General features: G+C 44.8%; 1 protein-coding gene across 1 annotated transcript; it reads left to right on the forward strand.

The window, feature by feature from the left end:
* The first annotated feature begins 9,943 nt into the window (after positions 1-9,943).
* Positions 9,944-12,230, forward strand: SEPHS2 (selenophosphate synthetase 2). Its single transcript, XM_011231773.3, has one exon. It carries the CDS (start codon positions 10,125-10,127, stop codon positions 11,469-11,471), a length of 1,347 nt encoding a protein of 448 aa, XP_011230075.3. The 5' UTR covers positions 9,944-10,124; the 3' UTR covers positions 11,472-12,230.
* The last annotated feature ends 8,383 nt before the right edge of the window (positions 12,231-20,613 follow it).

Genomic DNA, 20,613 nt, shown 5'->3' on the forward strand with positions numbered 1-20,613 from the left:
GAAAAAATTTCGATTTGAAAGGACTCTCAGATATCACCTAATTCAACTTTGGCCTACTGCACAAAAGTCCCTTATATATTACTTCCTCTTAAATCTTCAACCAGGTTCTCCTTCCACACCTCCAGAGACAGGACGCTCATGACTTCCCAAGGAGATCCACTACGTCTCCTGAAGCTCTGCTTGTAGGAACCTGCTTTCTTGTATTTCATGCTAGTTTGCCTCTTTGTGACTTCCATACTTTAGACCTGGTTCTGCCCAGCTGAAATGCCTGGGACAAATCTGTTCTCTTTCCCATCTGGAAGCCCCTTCAGAAATGTAGACAAGGCCTACGGGTCTCTCTTCCAGGCTGAACACCCTCAATTATATCTAATATTCTCCGTAAGACGAAGTCTCAAGTCCTCTGACCACCCCAGGAGGAACGCCCGTTTCAACAATCCTCCTAAAATCTGGTGCCTTGAAATAAACACAATGAGGACATTCAAGGAAATACTTCAATTAAAAAAGGAGAAAATAAATTGATTAACAATAATAGGAAGTTGGTTATACCAGTGAAATAAGTCCATTTTATGAAATACTATTCAGCCTTTTACAAAATATGGTAGATTTACCTATGCTAGCATAGAAAGATTGTCATGATAATGTAAGGAGAAGTAAAGCAAATTATTAGTGCATGTTACATCTTTTTTTATTAAGATTTTATTTATTTACTTGAGAGAGAGAGAGAGAGAGCACAGAGGGAGAGGGAAAGCAGACTCCCCACTGAGCAGAGAGCCCGATGGGGGGCTCGGACCCTGAGATCATGACCTGAGCCAAAGGCAGACGCTTAACTGACTGAGCCACCCAGGCGCCCCACTACTGTGTGTTACATCTTAAACACTTCATTTTTTGGTGTATACATGAAAAAAATTTGGTGGGGAAAGAGAGCTGCCTGGTTGGCTCAGTTGGAAGAGCACATGACTCTTAATCTCTGGGTTGTGAGTTCAAGCCCCACATTGGATGTAGAGATTACTTAAATAAATAAGCTTAAAAAAATGGGAGGGAGGGTATTTACTGGACTCTGTGTAGTTATTTCTAGATTCTAGAGATGTCTTGAATTATTTCTAGAGTATAAAGGATGAGGTTTTAGAGATCTTTCATTATATATATGTAGTTTTTTCTTATAAAGAGCACATTACTTTAATAATCAGAAAATAATAATAATAATAAAGGATTTGCAGTGCTTTGATGAACCCCAAATAACAGGATGTCAACCTCTCACCTCATTCACATTCTTTCCATTTATTCATTCAACAAATGCTCTCTAAGGCCTTCTCTGCTCCAGAGCCCATGCTGGGCCTTGGGCTCCTGGAATCCAGTGAGGCGTGGTTCCAGCTGTGAGGAGCTCACAGATGTTAGAGAAAATCTAGCATGATAATTGCTAAAACTAGGAAATCGCAGGGTTATGGGATCACAGGCAAGGGACCTCCCCAAGTCTTGAAGATATGAGTGTTTGTTGGGCATGAAGGNTTTAAAAAAACAAAACAAAACAAAACAAAACAAATGCTCTCTAAGGCCTTCTCTGCTCCAGAGCCCATGCTGGGCCTTGGGCTCCTGGAATCCAGTGAGGCGTGGTTCCAGCTGTGAGGAGCTCACAGATGTTAGAGAAAATCTAGCATGATAATTGCTTAAACTAGGAAATCGCAGGGTTATGGGATCACAGGCAAGGGACCTCCCCAAGTCTTGAAGATATGAGTGTTTGTTGGGCATGAAGGGTTGTTGGGTAAGTAAGAGTGGCCAGTGCAAAGGCCCTGAGGCAGAAAGAACTACGCTATGCTCTGTTCATGCCATACCCTACTATACCCTAGTGCAAGTCACCACCATCCTTTGCCGCATCATTCCCCTCCTGTCTGTTCTTGATCTAGCAGCCAGAGTGATCTTTCAAAATCACAAATACAACCATGCCACCTCCCTGCTTAAAACCAGTCCTGTGACTTCCTCTTTCTCTTAGGACAAAAAGTCCAAAATTCCTTCACATGGCCCATCAGATATTTTTTTTAAAGATTTTACTTATTTATTTGAGAGAAAGAGAGAGAGTGCATGTGAGAGAGAGAGAGAGCGTGCACAAGCAGGGGAGAGGGGCAGAGGAGAGGGAGAAGCAGGCTCCCCGCTGCGCAGGGAGCCCAATGTGGGGCTCGATCACAGGACCCCGGGATCATGACCTGAGCTGAAGGCAGATGCTTAACTGACTGAGCCACCCAGGCGCCCCAACCTATCAGATCTTGCATCTAATCCATCAGGAGATCTGTTGGTTCTGCTTTCAAAAAATATCCAGGATATGAGCACCTGTCATTATCTCCGATGTAACCAAGTCATCATCGTCTCTCTCCTGGGTTTTTGTAGGAGACTCCTCACTGTCTCTCTGTATCCACTTTGCCAACCCTGTCCACCCTCACCTCAACCGGAGTGACCATGTCACTCTTCTGGTCTAAACCGTCCCGTGGCTCCTGTCTTACCCAGAGCCAAAGCCAAAGGCCACCCCTAGTCCAGGGGCCCTGTACATCCGGCCCTTCATTGCCTCTCTGGCATCACCTCCTCCTACTCTCTCCCTCGCTCACTTGTCACCAGCCACACTGGCCTCCATCCAACACATGAGGCTTGCTTGTCTTGGGGCCTTTGCCATGGGTGCTTTTCTGCCAGGAATGCTGTTCTGGCAAGTTATCCCATGAATCCCTCCCTCAGCACATTCCCAATCACCTCCTCGTTCTTTATCTCCATCTCCAAACTTCCATTCTCTGAGTTCTGCCATCACTCTGAGTCTCTTTCTGTCCTATGTCTCTCAGATTCTTATGGTAAGAGGTAACTCAGTATGGCTTCTCACATTTACCCCAGATGCAAAGATGAAACTTCCTGCCCCAGAAGGTGATGGAAGATGGTTAACAGTGTGAGGGGCTGTGAACATGGGTGTCAGTTCTCAAGTTTCCCGAGGTTAGAGCCCATTGCTGGAAGCCCCACGGGGCAAACCCAGGGCAGGTGGGGACTGGGAACTGAGGCTGTACCTGCCCTGGGTCACGCTCGGGTTCAGGGGCCAGGGATGGGGATACTGACCTGGATGTTGGACCAGGGTGTTGGGGGCTCAGACCAATGGGGAATGTTTTGACCTTTAGGGTTTGAATGCAGAGTAAAAGCTATAGCAAAGTCAAATTACATCAGTCCTACACTGACCTTGAAGGCCCTGTGTCTTGTGCCCTCTCCACCAACCTTGTGATGCTGCTGTCTGACCTCATTTCCTTCAGCTCTCTCCACTTAATGTGCACCAGTCATCCTGGCCACTGTGTTGCACCTAGAACGCCCCAGGTACACTCCTGCCTCAGGGCCTTTGCACTTGCCATTCTCCACCTGAAACACTCTTTCCCAGATATCTGGGAAATGCAAACTATTCTTCTCTTGACTCAGGCCTGTACTTCAAAGTCACCTTCTCAGTGAGGCCCTCCCTGGCTACAATTACACAAAGCACATCCACATACCAGACTTCCTACCCTCCTTCTCGTCAGACTTCATTTTTCCCTCTTCAATATCTAACCCTAACTAACAAATGATTGATCTTACCTATTGCTATCTCTTTCCATTAGTATGTCAGCTCCATGAGGGCAGGGATTCATTGTTATAGCTTCAGTACCTAGTGCACAAAAGTTTTCAATGAATAGGGGGCACCTGGGTGGCTCAATTGGTTAAGCATCCAACTCTTGGTTTCCGCTCAGGTCATGATCTCAGGGTTATGGGATTGATCCCCGCCTCTGGCTCCGCACTCAGTGCAGTCGGCTTCAGATTCTCCCTCCTCCTCTGCCCCTCCCTGCTTGTGCTCTCTTTTAAATAAATAAATAAATAAATAAATAAATAAATAAATAAATAAATAAANGCCTACTTAAGTTATGGAAGTATTTTCAGTATACTAGAAATAAACCACTGAGTGTATGGTTTACCACAATTTAAAAATTCTTTAAAGTGTGCCGAACCTGGGCCTCCTGGCTTGCTGTCAGTAGAGCATACAGCTCTTGATCTTGGGGTTGTGAGTTTAAGCTCCACATTAGGGGTGTAGAGTTTGCTTAAATAAATAAACTTTAAAAAATAAAAATAAAGTGTGCTGAGTCTGGGGTGCCCGGCTGGCTGGAGCGTGTAACTTTTTTTTAAAAAAGATTTTATTTATTTATTCGACAGAGATAGAGACAGCCAGCGAGAGAGGGAACACAAGCAGAGGGAGTGGGAGAGGAAGAAGCAGGCTCATAGCAGAGGAGCCTGATGTGGGGCTCGATCCCATAACGCCAGGACCACGCCCTGAGCCGAAGGCAGAACGCTTAACCGCTGTGCCACCCAGGCGCCCCTGGAGCGTGTAACTTTTGATCTCAGGGTTGTGGGTTTGAGCCCCACACTGGGTGTGGAGATGACTTAAAAATAAAATCTTGAAAAAATGAAAAATTTAGTGTACTGAATCTTGAAGTGTAGTGTTATAACTGGAAATTATCATAATGAGAAAAAAATACTATAACTAGCACTAGCCCCAGTGCTTCTGTTGTGTGTGAAAACCAAACGATGGGCTGGTATTCAGACCTTTTTGTTCTTTAAAACCTCTCTCTTGGGGCACCTGGGTGGCACAGAGGTTAAGCGTCTGCCTTCAGCTCAGGGCATGATCCCGTCGTTATGGGATCGAGCCCCACATCAGGCTCCTCTGCTATGAGCCTGCTTCTTCCTCTCCCACTCCCCCGCTCGTGTTACCTCTCTCACTGGCTGTCTCTATCTCTGTCGAATAAATAAATAAAAAATCTTTAAAAAGCAAAACAAAACCTNGCTCGTGTTCCCTCTCTCACTGGCTGTCTCTATCTCTGTCGAATAAATAAATAAAAAATCTTTAAAAAGCAAAACAAAACCTCTCTCTTGGGGCGCCTGGGTGGCTCAGTCGTTAAGCGTCTGCCTTGGGCTCAGGGTGTGATCCCAGAGTCCTGGGATTGAGCCCCACATCAGGCTCCTCTGCTGGGAAGCCTGCTTCTTCCTCTCCCACTCCCCCTGCCTGTGTTCCCTCTCTCGCTGGCTGTGTCTCTGTCTGTCAAATAAATAAAATCTTAATAAATAAATAAAACCTCTCTCTCCTTTGCCTGCTTTCCCAGCCCCACCTCCAGGTTTTTACTCTTGCAATCTTTGACCCATAGCTTTAACCCAAGCTATAGATATGGTTCAGTGGATCTCTCAGTGAAAACCAAGAACGAGATCAAAGGGATGCTTTCAAATGATACAGTCACAAGGATCACCCTCGAAGGGCCCATGTGGATCACTTTCACAAAAGCACATGAACTTGTTCGGAGCCGAGTGGGTTGGTCCCTGACCAAGGCAAATTCACGACTTTCTTGGCCTGAATGACATTGCTTCCAAATAGAAGCAACAGGGAGCTATAGGGATGAAACCTTCCCTCCAAACGGTCCTGCTTCCTCGAGGGGCATGATGGGAGTTGTTAGTACTCTCAAGAGGAGGGGCAAGATGAGGGATAGAGCCCCAGCCTTCAGGTCAAACAGAGCTTGGTTTGTGTTCTCCCTAGGTGACCCTGTGCAGGACTCCTGACCTATTAGGGACCTCAGTTTCCTCATCTCTAAAATGGAGCTAATAATGCCAATTCCCTGGGGCTGCTATGAGCTTTAATGAGGAGATGAGTAAGTGAAAGTGCTCAGCACCATGCCTGGCTTAGCAAATCGAGTTGCATAAAATGACATATTCATTCATCACATGTCATTGCCATGTACAATGCCAGGGGAGCCAGGGTGAACGCAACAGGGTAGCCCCTGCCCTGTGCAGCTTACAGACGAAGGGGGCAGACATTCGTGGCCTAATCACATAAATAAAGAATTACAGGGGCGCCTGGGGGGCCCAATTGGTTAAGCAGCTGCCTTAGGTCATGATCACAGGGTCCTGGGATCCAGCCCAGCGTTGGGGCTCTCTGCTCAGCGGGGAGTCTGCTTCTCTCTCTCTCCTTCTGCCCCTCCCCTCTACTTGTGCTCTCTCTCACTCTCTCTCTCTCAAATAAATAAAATATTTTTAAAAAGATTTTATTTATTTATTTATTTATTTGACAGAGAGAGAGAGCACAAGAAGGGAGAGTGGCAGGCAGAGGGAGAGGGAGAAGCAGGCTCCCCATACAGCAGGGGGAGCCAGATGTGGAACTTGATCCCAGGACTCTGGGATCATGACCTGAGCCGAAGGCAGTTGCTTAACCAACTGAACCACCCAGGCGCCCGATAAATAAAATCTTTAAAAAAAAAACAAGGTGGGGGGATGCCTGGGTGGCTCAGTCGGTTAAGCATCTGCCTTCAGCTCGGGTCGTGATCCTGGGGTCCTGAGATTGAGCCCCGCATCGCAGGGGGCTCCCTGCTCAGCAGGGAGTCTGCTTCTCCCTCTCCCTCTGTACCTCCCCCTGCTTGTACTTTCCTTTTCTCTCTCTCTGTAAAATAAATAAATAAAATCTTAATAAAAAAAAAAAGAATTACAAACTGTCCTAAATGCCGAGAGGAGAAAGTCCAAAGAACAAAGAGAGCTTATAAAGGAGGGCACCTGATCTTGTCACTTTTTAACCCAGGTGAGCTGACTACAGACGTGCTAGGGCGTTTTCATGTTTCCCTTAGTGACAGGAAGATCGTTCACAGGTCCAGCACGCCGAACATTTTGCAAAGAAACTTTCATAGTTGAGATTTTCATACGATCCTTATACCAGATCCTAAGCAGAGATGATGGCCCTCATTTCACAGAAGTGGAAACTAAGGTGTACAGAGGCGTATCACTTCTTCAAGGGCAGACAGGTCAATGACAGCGGATCCCAAGGTCAGACAAAATCCAGAGGTCTTTTGCTTTCACATCTCTTGCTTTTTCATTATCTCATTTTTCCTTTAGTATTTTTCATTTGGGGGATTTATTTTTAATCCTTTAGTATTTTTAATTTTAAATTCTGAAATATTCTTTTCTTTTTTTAATGTTGACACACAGCTTACAAAAAGAGCGTGGGAAAATAGATGTGTACGGTTTAAAGAACATCATGTCAGTACAGCCCAGCCCAAGGAACAGAACTTAACGTGCGGGTGTCCTAGGCCCTCTTCCCCAGAAGTAATCCCTATGCTAAATTTTGTTAATCATCCACTCTCTTACTCTTAAAACGTTTTTGGTTGGGTTTTTTTTTTTTTGTCATTTTGCATCTCTTATCAATATATTATTGTTTTGCCTGGTGTTGAACTCTACATAAATAACTGCTGTATTCTTCTGTAACTGGCTTCTTGCTCCTAACATTTTGTTTTTGAGATTACCCGTACTGATGATGCCTAGACCTATCATTCATTTTCACAGAGACACAATATTCCATTGTGTAGTTATACCACGATTCATTTATGCATTCCCTGTTAACAGACCCATGGGTTGTTTCCAGGGTTCTGGTGTTACAGTCTTCCTTTTCTTTAGGAAGACAAATGGACTTGTTTTTATTTTAAAAAATTCCAAGATGTTATAAGTGTTGTGAATTTAAATTCCAGCCCCTACATCCACATTAACAGTAGTGGAGAATGCGAGGTTCTATCATTCATGTGAAGCTTACCATCAGCCAGGAACTGTGTTAGGAGCTTCACACACATTTTAAAATTTAATTCTCAGAAAAAACTCCATCTGGTGTCTATCATTACCTTCAGGTGAAAGGACTACTTTAGAGGGAGTGAAACTGGGGTTCCTAGATAATTTGCCCAAGGTCATTAGGAGAGCCAAGACTGCAGCTCAGTCTAATTTTAACGTTCGAGTTTCTTCCAATTTACTCCTTAATACTTAATACTTATTGCAGAATAATAAAAACCAAATGTAATGATTTGCTCTAAGAGCTATAAGTACCTCCTATGTTTTAAATTTTTGATTGTGGTAACATGAAATTTACCATCTTACCTTTTTTTAGGTGGATAGGTCAGTAGTGTTAAGTAACTTCTCGTTGCTGTGTAATCAGTCTCCAGAGCTCCTACATTCTTGCATGTGTTTCCTGGGGCACCTTTGCAAGAGTTTCTCCAGGGCATGTTTTATTTATTTATTTTTAAGAATTTATTTATTTATTTGACAGAGAGAGAGGCAGCGAGAGAGGGAACACAAGCAAGGGGAGTGGGAGAGGGAGCAGCAGGCTTCCCGCTAAGCAGGGAGCCCGATGCGGGCTCCATGAGCCTAAGGCAGATGTTTAACAACTGAGCCACCCAGGCGCCCCTAGGGCATGTTTTATGGGTAGAATTGCTGGGGAGTTCCACCTATGGGTGGAATGCGTGGGTTTGCACATGCTTGATTCAATCAGTTCAGGCCAAACTCCTTTACAAAATGGTTACACCAATTTACAGTCCCATAGGCAGGTTGTTGTTTTTCTTTTTTTTTTTAAAGTATGTAATACATTCAAATATTTTTTTAAAAAATTTAAGTTCCAAATGTTAAAGGAACAAAAAGACAATACAATGAAGAATCTCCCATCCCAACCACCCCATTCCCTCCCCAGAGGCAATCAGTTCACGGGTTTCTGGTGATTCTCCTCCCAGAAATATGCCATTGCATATATTTCCCCCTTTTACAACAAATAATAGTATTATATAAACACTGCTCTGAAGTTTGCTTGTTTCTCTTAAACATCATAGGCAATATCTCCTGGTGCTCTTTGGAACAGAATGCTTGGATTCGTATCCAGCTCCTTTCTAAACTGGCTATGACCTTGAGTGGGTCATTTAATCTCTCAGTGCATTATTTTCCTTATCTGTAAAATGTGGAAAGAATCCTAATTCAAAGGTTATTGTAAGGGCTAAGTTAATATACTAAAGCATTTAGAACTGTGCCTCTTAGGATTGTAACTATTATCAATATAATTACATCCATGTTTTCTCATTCTGTTTTAGAGTTGCTTGGGTACTCTGTTATATAAATGTACCATGATTTATTTTATTTTTTTAAAAGATTTTATTTATTCCATGATTGATTTATTTTAATCACAGTTCATAAACATTAAAGTTGTTTCCAGTATGTTGATATTACAAACAGCACAGAAAAAAAAAATTCAAAAATAAAACAACTCTGTCATTTCCCACTCACAGCTCGTGAGTACATCTGTAGGATAAAGTCCTAGAATTGGAACTGCTGAGTCAAAGATATTATGTGCAGTTATATGCTTAATAGATATTGGCAAATTGCTCTTAATGGATACATCACAGATTTTCATATATACTCACTTAAAGATATATAGAAACTTTAGAACAGAACAAGATAAGCCACTTTTTTGTCCAGATGAGTTAACTGACGCTGGGAGAGGGAAAGTGACTCACACAGTTAGTGGTGGATTTAAGAGTCTTAAAAGACTTTAAGATCTTATTCTTTAAATGTAATCTCTACCCCCAATGTGGGGCTGGAACTTACGACCGGAGATCAAGAGTCGCATACTCTTCCACTGAGGCAGCTAGGCCCCCCTGAGTCTTAAAATTCTTTGAAGCCCATTTTAACATTTCATGATTTGGATGCGAGGATTTGCTTGCTTAATGGTAGTAACTTAATATCTAATTTCTCATCATTCTTTCCGAATTTTTTCCCTGGGCTATTTTCCTATCCTGGATTGGTTACGAGCGCTGTCAAGTGACCCTCGGACAATTCTGACCTGCTTGAGATCTGCCCCGTGACCGATCTTCTTCATCTTCGAAAATGCTGCCCTTGGTAAACTGCCTCTAGGGGAGCAAAGTTCCGCCAGCCACTCCCAAGAGATCGTTTAAATCACAACTAGGGGAGCGAACCTCAACACTCGCGGGTCATCTCGCCAGGACCAATTTCGCAAGCTGCTGTTTGATTTGTAATTTATCTTTTAGACGAAAGGAAGCCCGCCTCACGGTAGCGAGGTCATCATTGGATGGCACGGCTGTCAATCACTAGGACTATAAGTACGGGAGGCCGGCGGCTCCTCCCTCAGGAAGGCCAGGAGCGCGCGGTGCGGCGGCGTGAGTCCGGTGGCGCGAGTCGTGCCGGGGAGAATCTCTGCGGTAATATCTGACTGTTAGTCCGTAGTAACTGGAGTAGAGAAGAGAAGGGAGCTCGCCTCTCCTCTTTTCCCTCCCTACCCGGCGGGCGCGATGGCGGAAGCCGCGGTGACGGGCGCCGGCGGAGAGGTGGTGGCGGCGGCGGCGGAAGGCTCGGGGTCCGCGGGCTTGTCTCTGGGCCGGGGCTTCTCGAGCTACCGGCCCTTCGAGCCCCAGGCGCTGGGCCTTAGCCCGAGCTGGCGACTGACGGGCTTCTCCGGCATGAAGGGCTGAGGCTGCAAGGTCCCGCAGGAGACGCTGCTCAAACTCCTGGCGGGACTGACGCGGCCAGACGTGCGGCCCCCGTTCGGCCTGGGCCTGGTCGGAGGCCATGAAGAGGCGGCCCAGGAAGGCGGCCTGCCGGCCGGGGCCGAACCCAACCCCACCTTTCCAGCCCTGGGCATTGGGATGGACTCCTGCGTCATACCCCTGAGACACGGGGGCCTGTCACTGGTGCAGACCACGGATTTCTTTTACCCCTTGGTGGAAGATCCCTACATGATGGGGCGCATAGCGTGTGCCAACGTGCTGAGTGACCTCTACGCCATGGGCATTACTGAATGTGACAACATGTTGATGTTACTCAGCGTCAGCCAGAGTATGACCGAGGAGGAACGAGAAAAGATAACACCACTCATGATCAAAGGCTTTCGCGATGCTGCTGAGGAAGGAGGGACTGCAGTGACTGGTGGACAGACGGTGGTAAACCCTTGGATTATCGTCGGTGGGGTTGCCACTGTGGTATGTCAGCCAAATGAATTCATCATGCCTGACAGTGCAGTTGTTGGCGATGTGCTCGTGTTAACCAAACCCTTAGGAACCCAAGTTGCTGTCAATGCCCACCAGTGGCTGGATAATCCTGAGAGATGGAATAAAATAAATATGGTAGTCTCCAGAGAAGAGGTAGAGCTGGCTTATCAGGAAGCCATGTTCAATATGGCTACCCTAAACAGGACTGCTGCTGGATTAATGCACACGTTTAACGCACACGCAGCCACAGATATCACAGGCTTTGGCATTCTAGGACACTCTCAGAACCTTGCGAAACAACAAAGAAATGAGGTGTCCTTTGTGATTCATAATCTGCCAATTATTGCCAAGATGGCTGCCATCAGCAAGGCCAGTGGGCGCTTTGGGCTCCTTCAAGGAACCTCAGCGGAAACTTCTGGGGGATTACTGATTTGTCTGCCAAGAGAACAAGCAGCTCGCTTTTGTTCTGAAATAAAGTCTTCCAAGTATGGAGAGGGTCACCAAGCATGGATTGTCGGTATTGTGGAAAAGGGAAACCGGACAGCCCGGATCATTGACAAGCCTCGAGTTATTGAGGTCCTACCTCGTGGGGCCACTGCTACTGCTCTCGCTCCTGACAGTTCCAACGCCTCCTCTGAGCCTAGTTCGTGAGATGGAATAGCAGAAGTTGTTTGGACCTTAGAGCCTTTGTACACAATCATGAACGATTCTCAGAACTTTATTTTAAGAAGAAATTTCCAAAGAAGGCTGCCTGCATAGTAGTTCCAGTGGCCCTTTCAAGGTGATTTGAATCAGCCCATCACAGGCTGCACATTCCAAGGCCAGAAGTAACATTTTGGACTTTAGGGGCAGGTTTGTTCATCTAATACGTGGAAGAGGAGCAGAAAAACCTCTGTTACTTCTTTCCAAGAGCAAGATGAGGCTCTTCTGGTTTGAGGGATGTTTTCCTGGCACTGGGTTGATTCACGTCTGCACTGGGAGTGAGGTTATTTAATAAGAATTACATACACATAAAAAAAAAGGTAAATTGCAAAATGATTTAGATCAGAAGCAAATAAGTTTGGACCAATACTGTTGATAAATCTACATTGTTAAGAGAGATCTTACATTGCATTGTCAAATTCTTTATTAGATTTTTCTGAAGTACTGGCTCTTTCCTGCTCTGGACAAGAATTGAGCAGCTTGTCCAATGACTGGGAAAGGAGGACCTGCAACCATCTGATTTGATCTCTGTTAATGACGTCTCTCCCTCTAAACCCCTTTAAGGACTGGGAGAGGCAGAACAAATCCCAGAGCCCAAACCTTGGTGGTCATTAAGATGGTCAATCTTGTGCTGAAAATTCCTGGTGATTTAATCAATAAAGAGTAATTTCTAGTGAAATAAATAAAAAGGACTTTGTGGAAAAATTCTTCAGGCTAATGTTTGGATTCTTGGAATTCTGAATCTTTTACAGTCTTATAAAATGAATCAATTGATACATTTTAGAGTCTGGCAAGTAGAGAGTGAGAATGTTTTCCCTGATTCTGGACCAGAGGATTTAACACCTAGATTTAGGTTTGCACCCTCCCTCTGTGTTGATAGCAAAGGACTCAAAACAAGCATAAACCCCAAGGACAAGCAGGTGGGAGAGGAAATAGCAAAAGAAAGGGGTTAACACTTGGAAGATTTAACGTAGGTGGAAGAAGGGTAACTGACTTAGCAGGATAGAGGAAGCCAAAGTAAATGCCTTTAGGATTGGGGAATACTAACAGGAAGCAAGGAGATGTGCTCTGGACGGACTAAGGGGTCAAGGGTGGGGATAAAAACAGATACTGTTTGAAAGCTTCTGTACAGGGTAATTACAATTAGATCTTTGAAGTTCACAAACCTCTCCCCCATGTCACGTAGCCAGATGACTGCCTCTCATCTCTGTAGGTAAAGGAAGGTTTACGGTCTGGAAAATGAATTTTAAAAATACTGCAAAGCTGGGGACACCACAGTAAAGGACAGGGAGCCTGACCAAAAACAAGAATAAAGGCTGAAAAACGAGACTGCCCTAGCCCCCTTCCTCACCTTAACTATTAAAAACACTGTCCAGGAAGCTTATACCACCTTTGCTCCTCTGGAGAAAAAATACGCCCAGAAAAAAGACCTATAAACATTTAGGGAGCCCCCAGTGAAAATCCCTGTACCAGGAAGCATGCCAGTTGAAAAGTTTCACTCAAGCACATTCTTTTCAATGCCTCATTCTTAAATATAAGCAGTCAAGGGTCACCAGACATTTGAGGTAAGCCTCTAATGTGAAAAGAAGTCAAAGAAAACAAAAAACTCAGTAAAGAGACAAAAGAGGGAGCAGAAGGAAAAAAAAAAAGAGGTAAAGAAGATAAAGTGTTCATAAAAAGATAATAGAACAAAGCATTTAGAATATAAAATATACCTAAGGTTTTTAAAATTCAGTAGAATACTTAGAAGATAAAGTTGAAGAAATTTATCAGAAAGTAGAACGGGGGGGGGGGCGCCTGGGTGGCACAGCGGTTAAGCGTCTGCCTTCTGCTCAGGGCGTGATCCCGGCGTTACGGGTTCGAGCCCCACATCAGGCTCCTCTGCTAAGAGCCTGCTTCTTCCTCTCCCACTCCCTCTGCTTGTGTTCCCTCTCTCGCTGGCTGTCTCTGTCTCTGTCAAAAATAAAATCTTTAATAAAATAAAAAAAGTAGAACAACAATAAAAAGATGCACAATAGGAAAAAAAAGTATGGAAATTAGAGGTAAGCCCAGAGGTTCAACACCTAGGAGGAATTCCAAGAAGAGGTAATAAAGTAAATGGAAGAAAAAAATACATGATACAAGAAAGTTTTCTAAAATTTAAAAAGTTGTAAATATCACACATCTCTTGACTTACCAGCATAGCAAATGAAAAATGACCTACACTAATTTTATGAAATTTTAAAATACCAGCGATAAAGTGTTGTACAGATATTAATTCATTTGAACTGCCAACAACCCCATTTTGCAAATGAGGAAGCTGAGGTGCAAAGAGATTAAGAAATTTGTCCAAAGTTGCGCAGGCCAACTGCGAGGCAGTGTGAGTCCAGAGTCCATTTTTTTTTTTAAGGATTTTATTTTTAAGTAATCTCTATGCCCCATGTGGGGCTCAAATTTACAATGGCGAGATCAAGAGTTGCATGCTCCCCTGACTGAGCCAGCCAGACGCCCCCAGAGTCCATGCATCTAATCATTATGCTCTCCCCAAACCTTCTGAGGGAGGGCAAGAGCGTGTAGAAAGGTCTGGCAATAAGAATGGTATCAGAGTTCTCAACAGAGAATTGGAAGCTAAAAGACAATGAAGTAACACCTTCAAAATCCTGAGGGTAAATGATTTTCTCTGTATAATTCTATACCTAGCCACATTTTATAAACAAGGAGAATAAAGATATTTTTCGACATGCAAAGTATCAAAGTGGATTCATCCCATGCACTCTTTCTCAAGAAACTACTGGAAGATGTGCTCTAGGAAAATAAGGCAGCAAACTGGGAAAGAGAAAAGCATGGGGTTCAGGAACCCAAGCCAGCACAGGAGAAGGTGAAGGGAGGTTTCAAGGTAACAGTTCTACAGCAGGCCTAGAAAGCCTGGAACAGGCACATCACTCGGGAAGAGGAGCCTGAAGGCTCCCAGGAAAAGGAAAATGGACCTGTTTGAGTACTGATACATTTGATTTTGTGAAAAATTACATTGGAAGGTTAATGGAAGGTGTAAAGAGAATTAGTGATAATTATATAGAAAATTAGCAAATAAAAAAAATGAGGCAGTTATCAACTCCCACAAAAAATAAACCCTTGTGTGACAAATGAAATGTAATCATATACAGTATTCAGCAACAAGTATTTACATAGTTGTAAATACTATCTAACTATAACAATGAATCGATTTTAAAAATTCAATCAGCTTTACTCCTACTCAAAGCTTTTAAATCATTTTCCATACAATCCCTGCTTAGATATCTCCAACCTCATTTCATGCCACTCGCCCTCCCTCTCTCGCTAAACTCTAGCCCTTTAGCCTTCCTGTGGCGCTGCAAACAAATCGAGATCCTTTGTACTTGCTGTTCCCTCTATCTGGAGCCTCGCCTCAAGGCTCTCTACCTGGCAGGCTCACCCTCAACCCTGTCTCAGCCCAAATTAAACCTTATAAAAGCCTTCTCTGACATCAGCCAACACTTACTGAATCTCCAACTCATCACATCATTTATTGGCTTCATAGCTCTAACCGTAATCTATAATTATCTTGAGAATGTTAGTTCACTTTGTAAGTGTCCCTTTCTGCTAGTATGTAAGCTCCAAAATGGCAGGGGATGTTCCGTATCCCCAGTACCTAGAACACTGTCTGGTCCATAGTTAGTGCTCAGAATATATTAAATAAATGAGTGAGTGAGTAGGGTACACACTGGGGACCCTAGCACCCTCAATGTCCACACTTTCCTTGCTCTTGGTGTCTCCTAGTGGTGGAGGCTGGTATCACCAATCTCTTAAGACAAGGGTTTGGAGAAGAAATTCAGGCCTTGGTTCTGTTTATTCACATACACAGCTCTCTCACTGGTTGGAGTGGGCGGTACAAAAGGGGAGGGAAATGATGGGATGGGTCCCTGGCCTGTGTCCTCTTAGCTAACCTAGTTGGGGGTTGAGAGCAAGATAGGCAACCATTTTTCCTTGGGGAGGAGCTGGGCAGCAAAATAGAGGCAGCAGGTGGTGGAGGGGACAGAGCCTTGGGTAGAAATCAGAACAGAATCACAGATACAGAGGTAAGGAAGGTGATGGAAGAAAAGAGAAAGAAAAGGAAAAGGAAGCCAAAGGCAGAAAAGAAAAAGGAGAGGAAGTTGAAGGTAGAGGAAGAGAAAGAAGATGAAGAGATAAGACAGAAGGACAGAAGAAAAGGGAGTAGCAAGGTGACCTCGGCACATACTAAAAATATTGAGCTGCCTCTTTTACTCCTTTGTGGGGGTAGGGAGATTTCTTTCACTTGCTGAGGAGAACTGGGGGCTGCTGGTGAGCTTCAGCATTCGCTTTTCTGGGTGATCTCAGATAAGCCTCTGGGCCTCAGTTTCTTCATCTGTAGACTAGGCACAGTCATACCCACCTACCGCAGGGAATTCATCGAGGGGATCCCATGAGACATGCTCCTATAAATTAGTATTTATTAAATCTATTCAAGTACTAGGCCCCGGGGAAACAAAAGCCTGACACTGCTTTGTTCTCCAAGAGACTCAATCTAAAAGGACATCAAGGACAGGGACACCCATCACCCCAAAATCAAGATGAAGAATGGTAAGTGCCATATGGACTAGAGTGGATTAAGTGCTATAGAAGGTCAAATTACTTCCTTTTTGGAGGAAGTTTAGGAAGGCTTCCCAGAGGAGGTGGCTTTGAAGCAGGGCTCTGCAGAATGAGTAGAATTTGGGTTTGGATATGCAGAGAAGGGGGACTGGGCATTCCAGATATGAGCAAAATTAGGGAGGAGGAGAGTGGGGATCATCTGGCTGGATTTCAGCATGGGTGTAGGGGAATAAGGCTGGATACATAGATTGGGGAAGGACTTCTTTCTCTCTCTCTTTTTTTAAAAGTAAGCTCTACACCCAGTGTGGGTCTTGAACTCATGACCCTGAGATCAGGAGTCACATGTTCTACTGACTGAGCCAGCCAGGTGCCCTAGGAAGAGTTCCCAAAGGTGTTGGGGACTCCCTGGCCTGAATGGGCTAGTCTAGAGATTTCTCAAAGCCTCTGTCATGACTCCCCCTGAAGAACTTAGTAAGAACAAACACTTTTAATTATAGCAGCATCATTTCCGCCATCCCCCAGTTCAAAACCAACAAGGTCAATGGCTCTACCTCCAATAAGAACAGCACTGTGATACGAACAAAATACACATTGTCCCGGCCCTGCCAGCACACACATGGAGGGTCCCTGGAAGCCGCCTAGGCCAGAGCCCCACTACATAGAGAGGGAAATTGTGGCTCAGAGGAAAGAAACAATCTTCCCAAGGGCATTGGTGCTTGGGTTCCTAACCACCTGACTCTTAGTTTGTCATCATACTCTATTGTCTCTAGGATCTTAGCAGCCCAGGTTCCCCTACCCCAACACCACCCACCCAGCTCATGGGTCTCTGCTACTTTGTTCTCCAATCACTGTCACCATCTCCACTCCAGGGTTTTCCAAAAGCCGTGCTGGGGCCAGTTGCACATGGTTGGCTCCAGTGGCGACGGCAGCCAAACTTGCGTAGCAGAAGGGCTGTGCGTGCACGCTCATGTTTGCTTGTCCCAGCCTGCCCATCTTGTCATTAAACATTTATTAGCTTACACTGGGAAAACACCTTTGGTCCAAAAGACTAGGGCACCCAGTCCCTAAAGGGATAGGCTCGTAAAGGCTAATCACGAATGTGAACCAAAAGCCAAGACCAAGCACATTGAGGCCCTGGCTAAAGCAGGGCGGTTGGGTTGCTAAGATGTGTCTGAGGAGAATGGAGAAAAGCGAATGGATGTGGGGGTGAGGGTACAGAAAGAGTCTGGATGAAGGGTCCAGATCATGAGATCATTATATGTTCAGGTCTGTTCCCTCCCCCGCCCCGGGGGCCTTCGCCACCCCTCCAACTCTGTGCTGTGCTGGAGCTGGGTTTGCTTGGTCTTCCAAGGACAATGCCATGGAGCAAAGAACTGGGATGTTCTGCAGGATGCTTGGCAAAAACCTCGCAAGCTCGGTCAGAAGCTCCTAGGAGGAGGGCAGAGGCAGATCTACAGAGAGTGTCTCTTCCTTCCTGTCAATCGCCAAGGACCATCTGACCTGTGAGCTCTAGAAGTCCTGGTCCCTGACTCCTCAAAAATCTGAGATGCAGAGGACTCCTAAGAAAGCTGTATTTTACATTCCAGTAAAAGACTGGATTCTTGTCTGGAGAAACTTAGCAAACATCAGGGTAGGTGCTATGGAAGGTACTTTCAGTTCCCAGATCTGTAGGCAGATCAATGTTCTGAACTTCAGACCTGTATGTCCACCTGCCTACTGGACATCATCTAGATGTTCTAGAAACCATCTTAGACTCAACAGGCCCCGAACCGAATTATTTTCCCTTCCATCCCAACTCCTGGGGCTTCTGTGTCCTCATTTCAGCAAATGACAACATTATCTATCCATTTACTCGAGCCAGAAACCCAGGAGCTACCCACGACTCACTCTTTTCTCCCAACTCCCATATCCAACTTCCATGCTGCCTTATCCAGCAGCAATTTCTGTGCTCTCTTCTTACCCTGCAGCTCAGTAGCACCCAAATCAGACGTCCACTCATTTTGGAACACTTTCCTCTCTTATCCTCTATAACACCACATTCTTGATTTTCCAGTTATCTCCCCTGCGTCTTCTCTTCTGCTCAACTGCTAAATATTGGAGTACCCCAAATCTTAGCCTTGTCTATCTAGATTCTTGTAGTAGTCATTCTTCTCCAAGTTCATGACTTTAAGTACTGTCTAATGACTGAGATTACCAAATGTGAATCTCTGGCCCCCATCTCTTCTCTAAACCTTAGTTTCATAAATCCACCTGCCAAATTGATATGTAGCTTCAGTTAGCTTTGTTCTAAACCAAACTCCTGACACCATGTGTTCAATCCTCATCCCCGGATGAGTCACCACCATCCACCTTGTTGCTCAACACTCAAAACCTGTAAGCCATACTTGATTCTATCCTTTCTCCCATACCTCTAATTCAAAATCAACAAAGCCTATAGCTTACCTCCCAAAATATCTCCCCAATACATCCACTTCTCTCCATCTTCACTCACCATCAACCTGGCCCAGAGTCAGCATCATCCTTTGCTTGGACAACTGCTGTAACTCATCTCCCTGCTTCTACCCTTACCTTCCTCTAATTCATTCTTAACACAGCAGCCAGAGGGCTCATAAATACAAAATACAATCCTATAACTCCCCTGCCAAAGCCCTCCAAAGGGTTTCCATAATACTTAAAATCCAAAATAAAATAAAATATAAAATACAATTCATAGTTGATCAATCTGATCTTGCCTCTTGTCCAACCACTCTCCCCCTTGCTCGCTACATTCCNACGCTTAACCGCTGTGCCACCCAGGCGCCCCTCTCTAATTCATTCTTAACACAGCAGCCAGAGGGCTCATAAATACAAAATACAATCCTATAACTCCCCTGCCAAAGCCCTCCAAAGGGTTTCCATAATACTTAAAATCCAAAATAAAATAAAATATAAAATACAATTCATAGTTGATCAATCTGATCTTGCCTCTTGTCCAACCACTCTCCCCCTTGCTCGCTACATTCCTGCCACACTGGAATTCTTTTTGTCTTTAGAACATGCCAAGGGGCGCCTGGGTGGCACAGCGGTTAAGCGTCTGCCTTCGGCTCAGGGCGTGATCCCGGCGTTGTGGGATCGAGCCCCACATCAGGCTCCTCTGCTATGAGCCTGCTTCTTCCTCTCCCACTCCCCCTGCTTGTGTTCCCTCTCTCACTGGCTGTCTCTATCTCTGTCAAATAAATAAATAAAATCTTTTAAAATCTTAAAAAAAAAAAAAAAAGAACATGCCAAGACTTTCCTGCTTCAAGCACTGGTGCTCCTTCTACCTAGAGCTCTATTCCCTTTGATTTTTGCTCAGATTAAATGTCACTTTCTCAGAGACAAGTAACAGAAAACCCAACTAAAAGTGGTTTAACCAAAAAAGGGATTTATTTTCTTGTATAACCAGAGTCTTAAATTAGGACCTTTCTGGAAAATAAGTGTCCCAACAATGTTATCAAGGATCCAGGTCCTTTCTATCTTCCCATCTGCCAATCCCAGTTTGTGGGCTAGCCCTCCATATAAAGATTCCTTCACATACTAACATCTAAAGGTAGAAACATCCTGTGCTTTTGAAACAAAAGAACTGAGAAAAACAAACAACTGAGAACCTTTCCCGGAAGTCTCCAACAGACTTCCTAACTTCGCATTGTCAAGAACTAGGCCATATGCTCACCGGTAAACCGATCAGCCCAGGGCAATAGGGCCACATGATCAATCAAGTAGAGGAGGAACAGGAGAATAAAATCACGGTTGTGCAAGAATGCAGGAGGGGAAAAGGCAGTTGTGATGGCAACCAAAGTGCTTACCCCTTCTTCCCTGGACCATGAAAGCCAACGTTGCCCCCACTTTTTAAAGTGTTTAAATATTTTTTTCCCATGGTACTTATCATCATTTGAGGCAATATAGTGTAGGGGTTAATAAAACAGACTCCGAAACCAAATTGCCTAGAATTGAAACCTGGCTACCACCTTATTAGCTGTTGAGTTAAACTACTCGATCTCTCCGTTTCCATACCTATAAAATGGGGATGACGATGATATTACCTACCTCCTAGGGTTGGTGTGAGGATTAAATATGTAAAATGCTTAGAACGGTTACCCTAGTTCCTATATCCTGGAGACATTCTTGTTATCCTTATAATAAATTTCCCTTTCTTGCTTAAAGCCTCCATTTCTGGGGTTTTCCACGGAGCGTCCTACCCCCTTCCCTGCTTCGTCATTTCTCTTTGGCGCCATCTGGCGCCCAGAAGCGAGGCGACGCGCCTGCGCCCTCTTCGCCCTCTGTCCATTGTGTCTTCGCGGTCGAATCTGGCCTCTATACCTTTAAGATGCTAGGCCAAGACCAAAGAATCCAAGGCCGGGGGGGTAAAGGGCGGGCTGCGGTAAAGTCCACAGAAGTAATTGGTCTTTCCTGCGGCTCCGCCCCGGGAAGCAGTCGTGAACGCCTGTGATTGGTCAGGGGCCCTGGA

This window comes from Ailuropoda melanoleuca, chromosome 10 (assembly GCF_002007445.2).
Source record: "Ailuropoda melanoleuca isolate Jingjing chromosome 10, ASM200744v2, whole genome shotgun sequence".
Classification (NCBI taxonomy): Eukaryota; Metazoa; Chordata; class Mammalia; order Carnivora; family Ursidae; genus Ailuropoda; species Ailuropoda melanoleuca.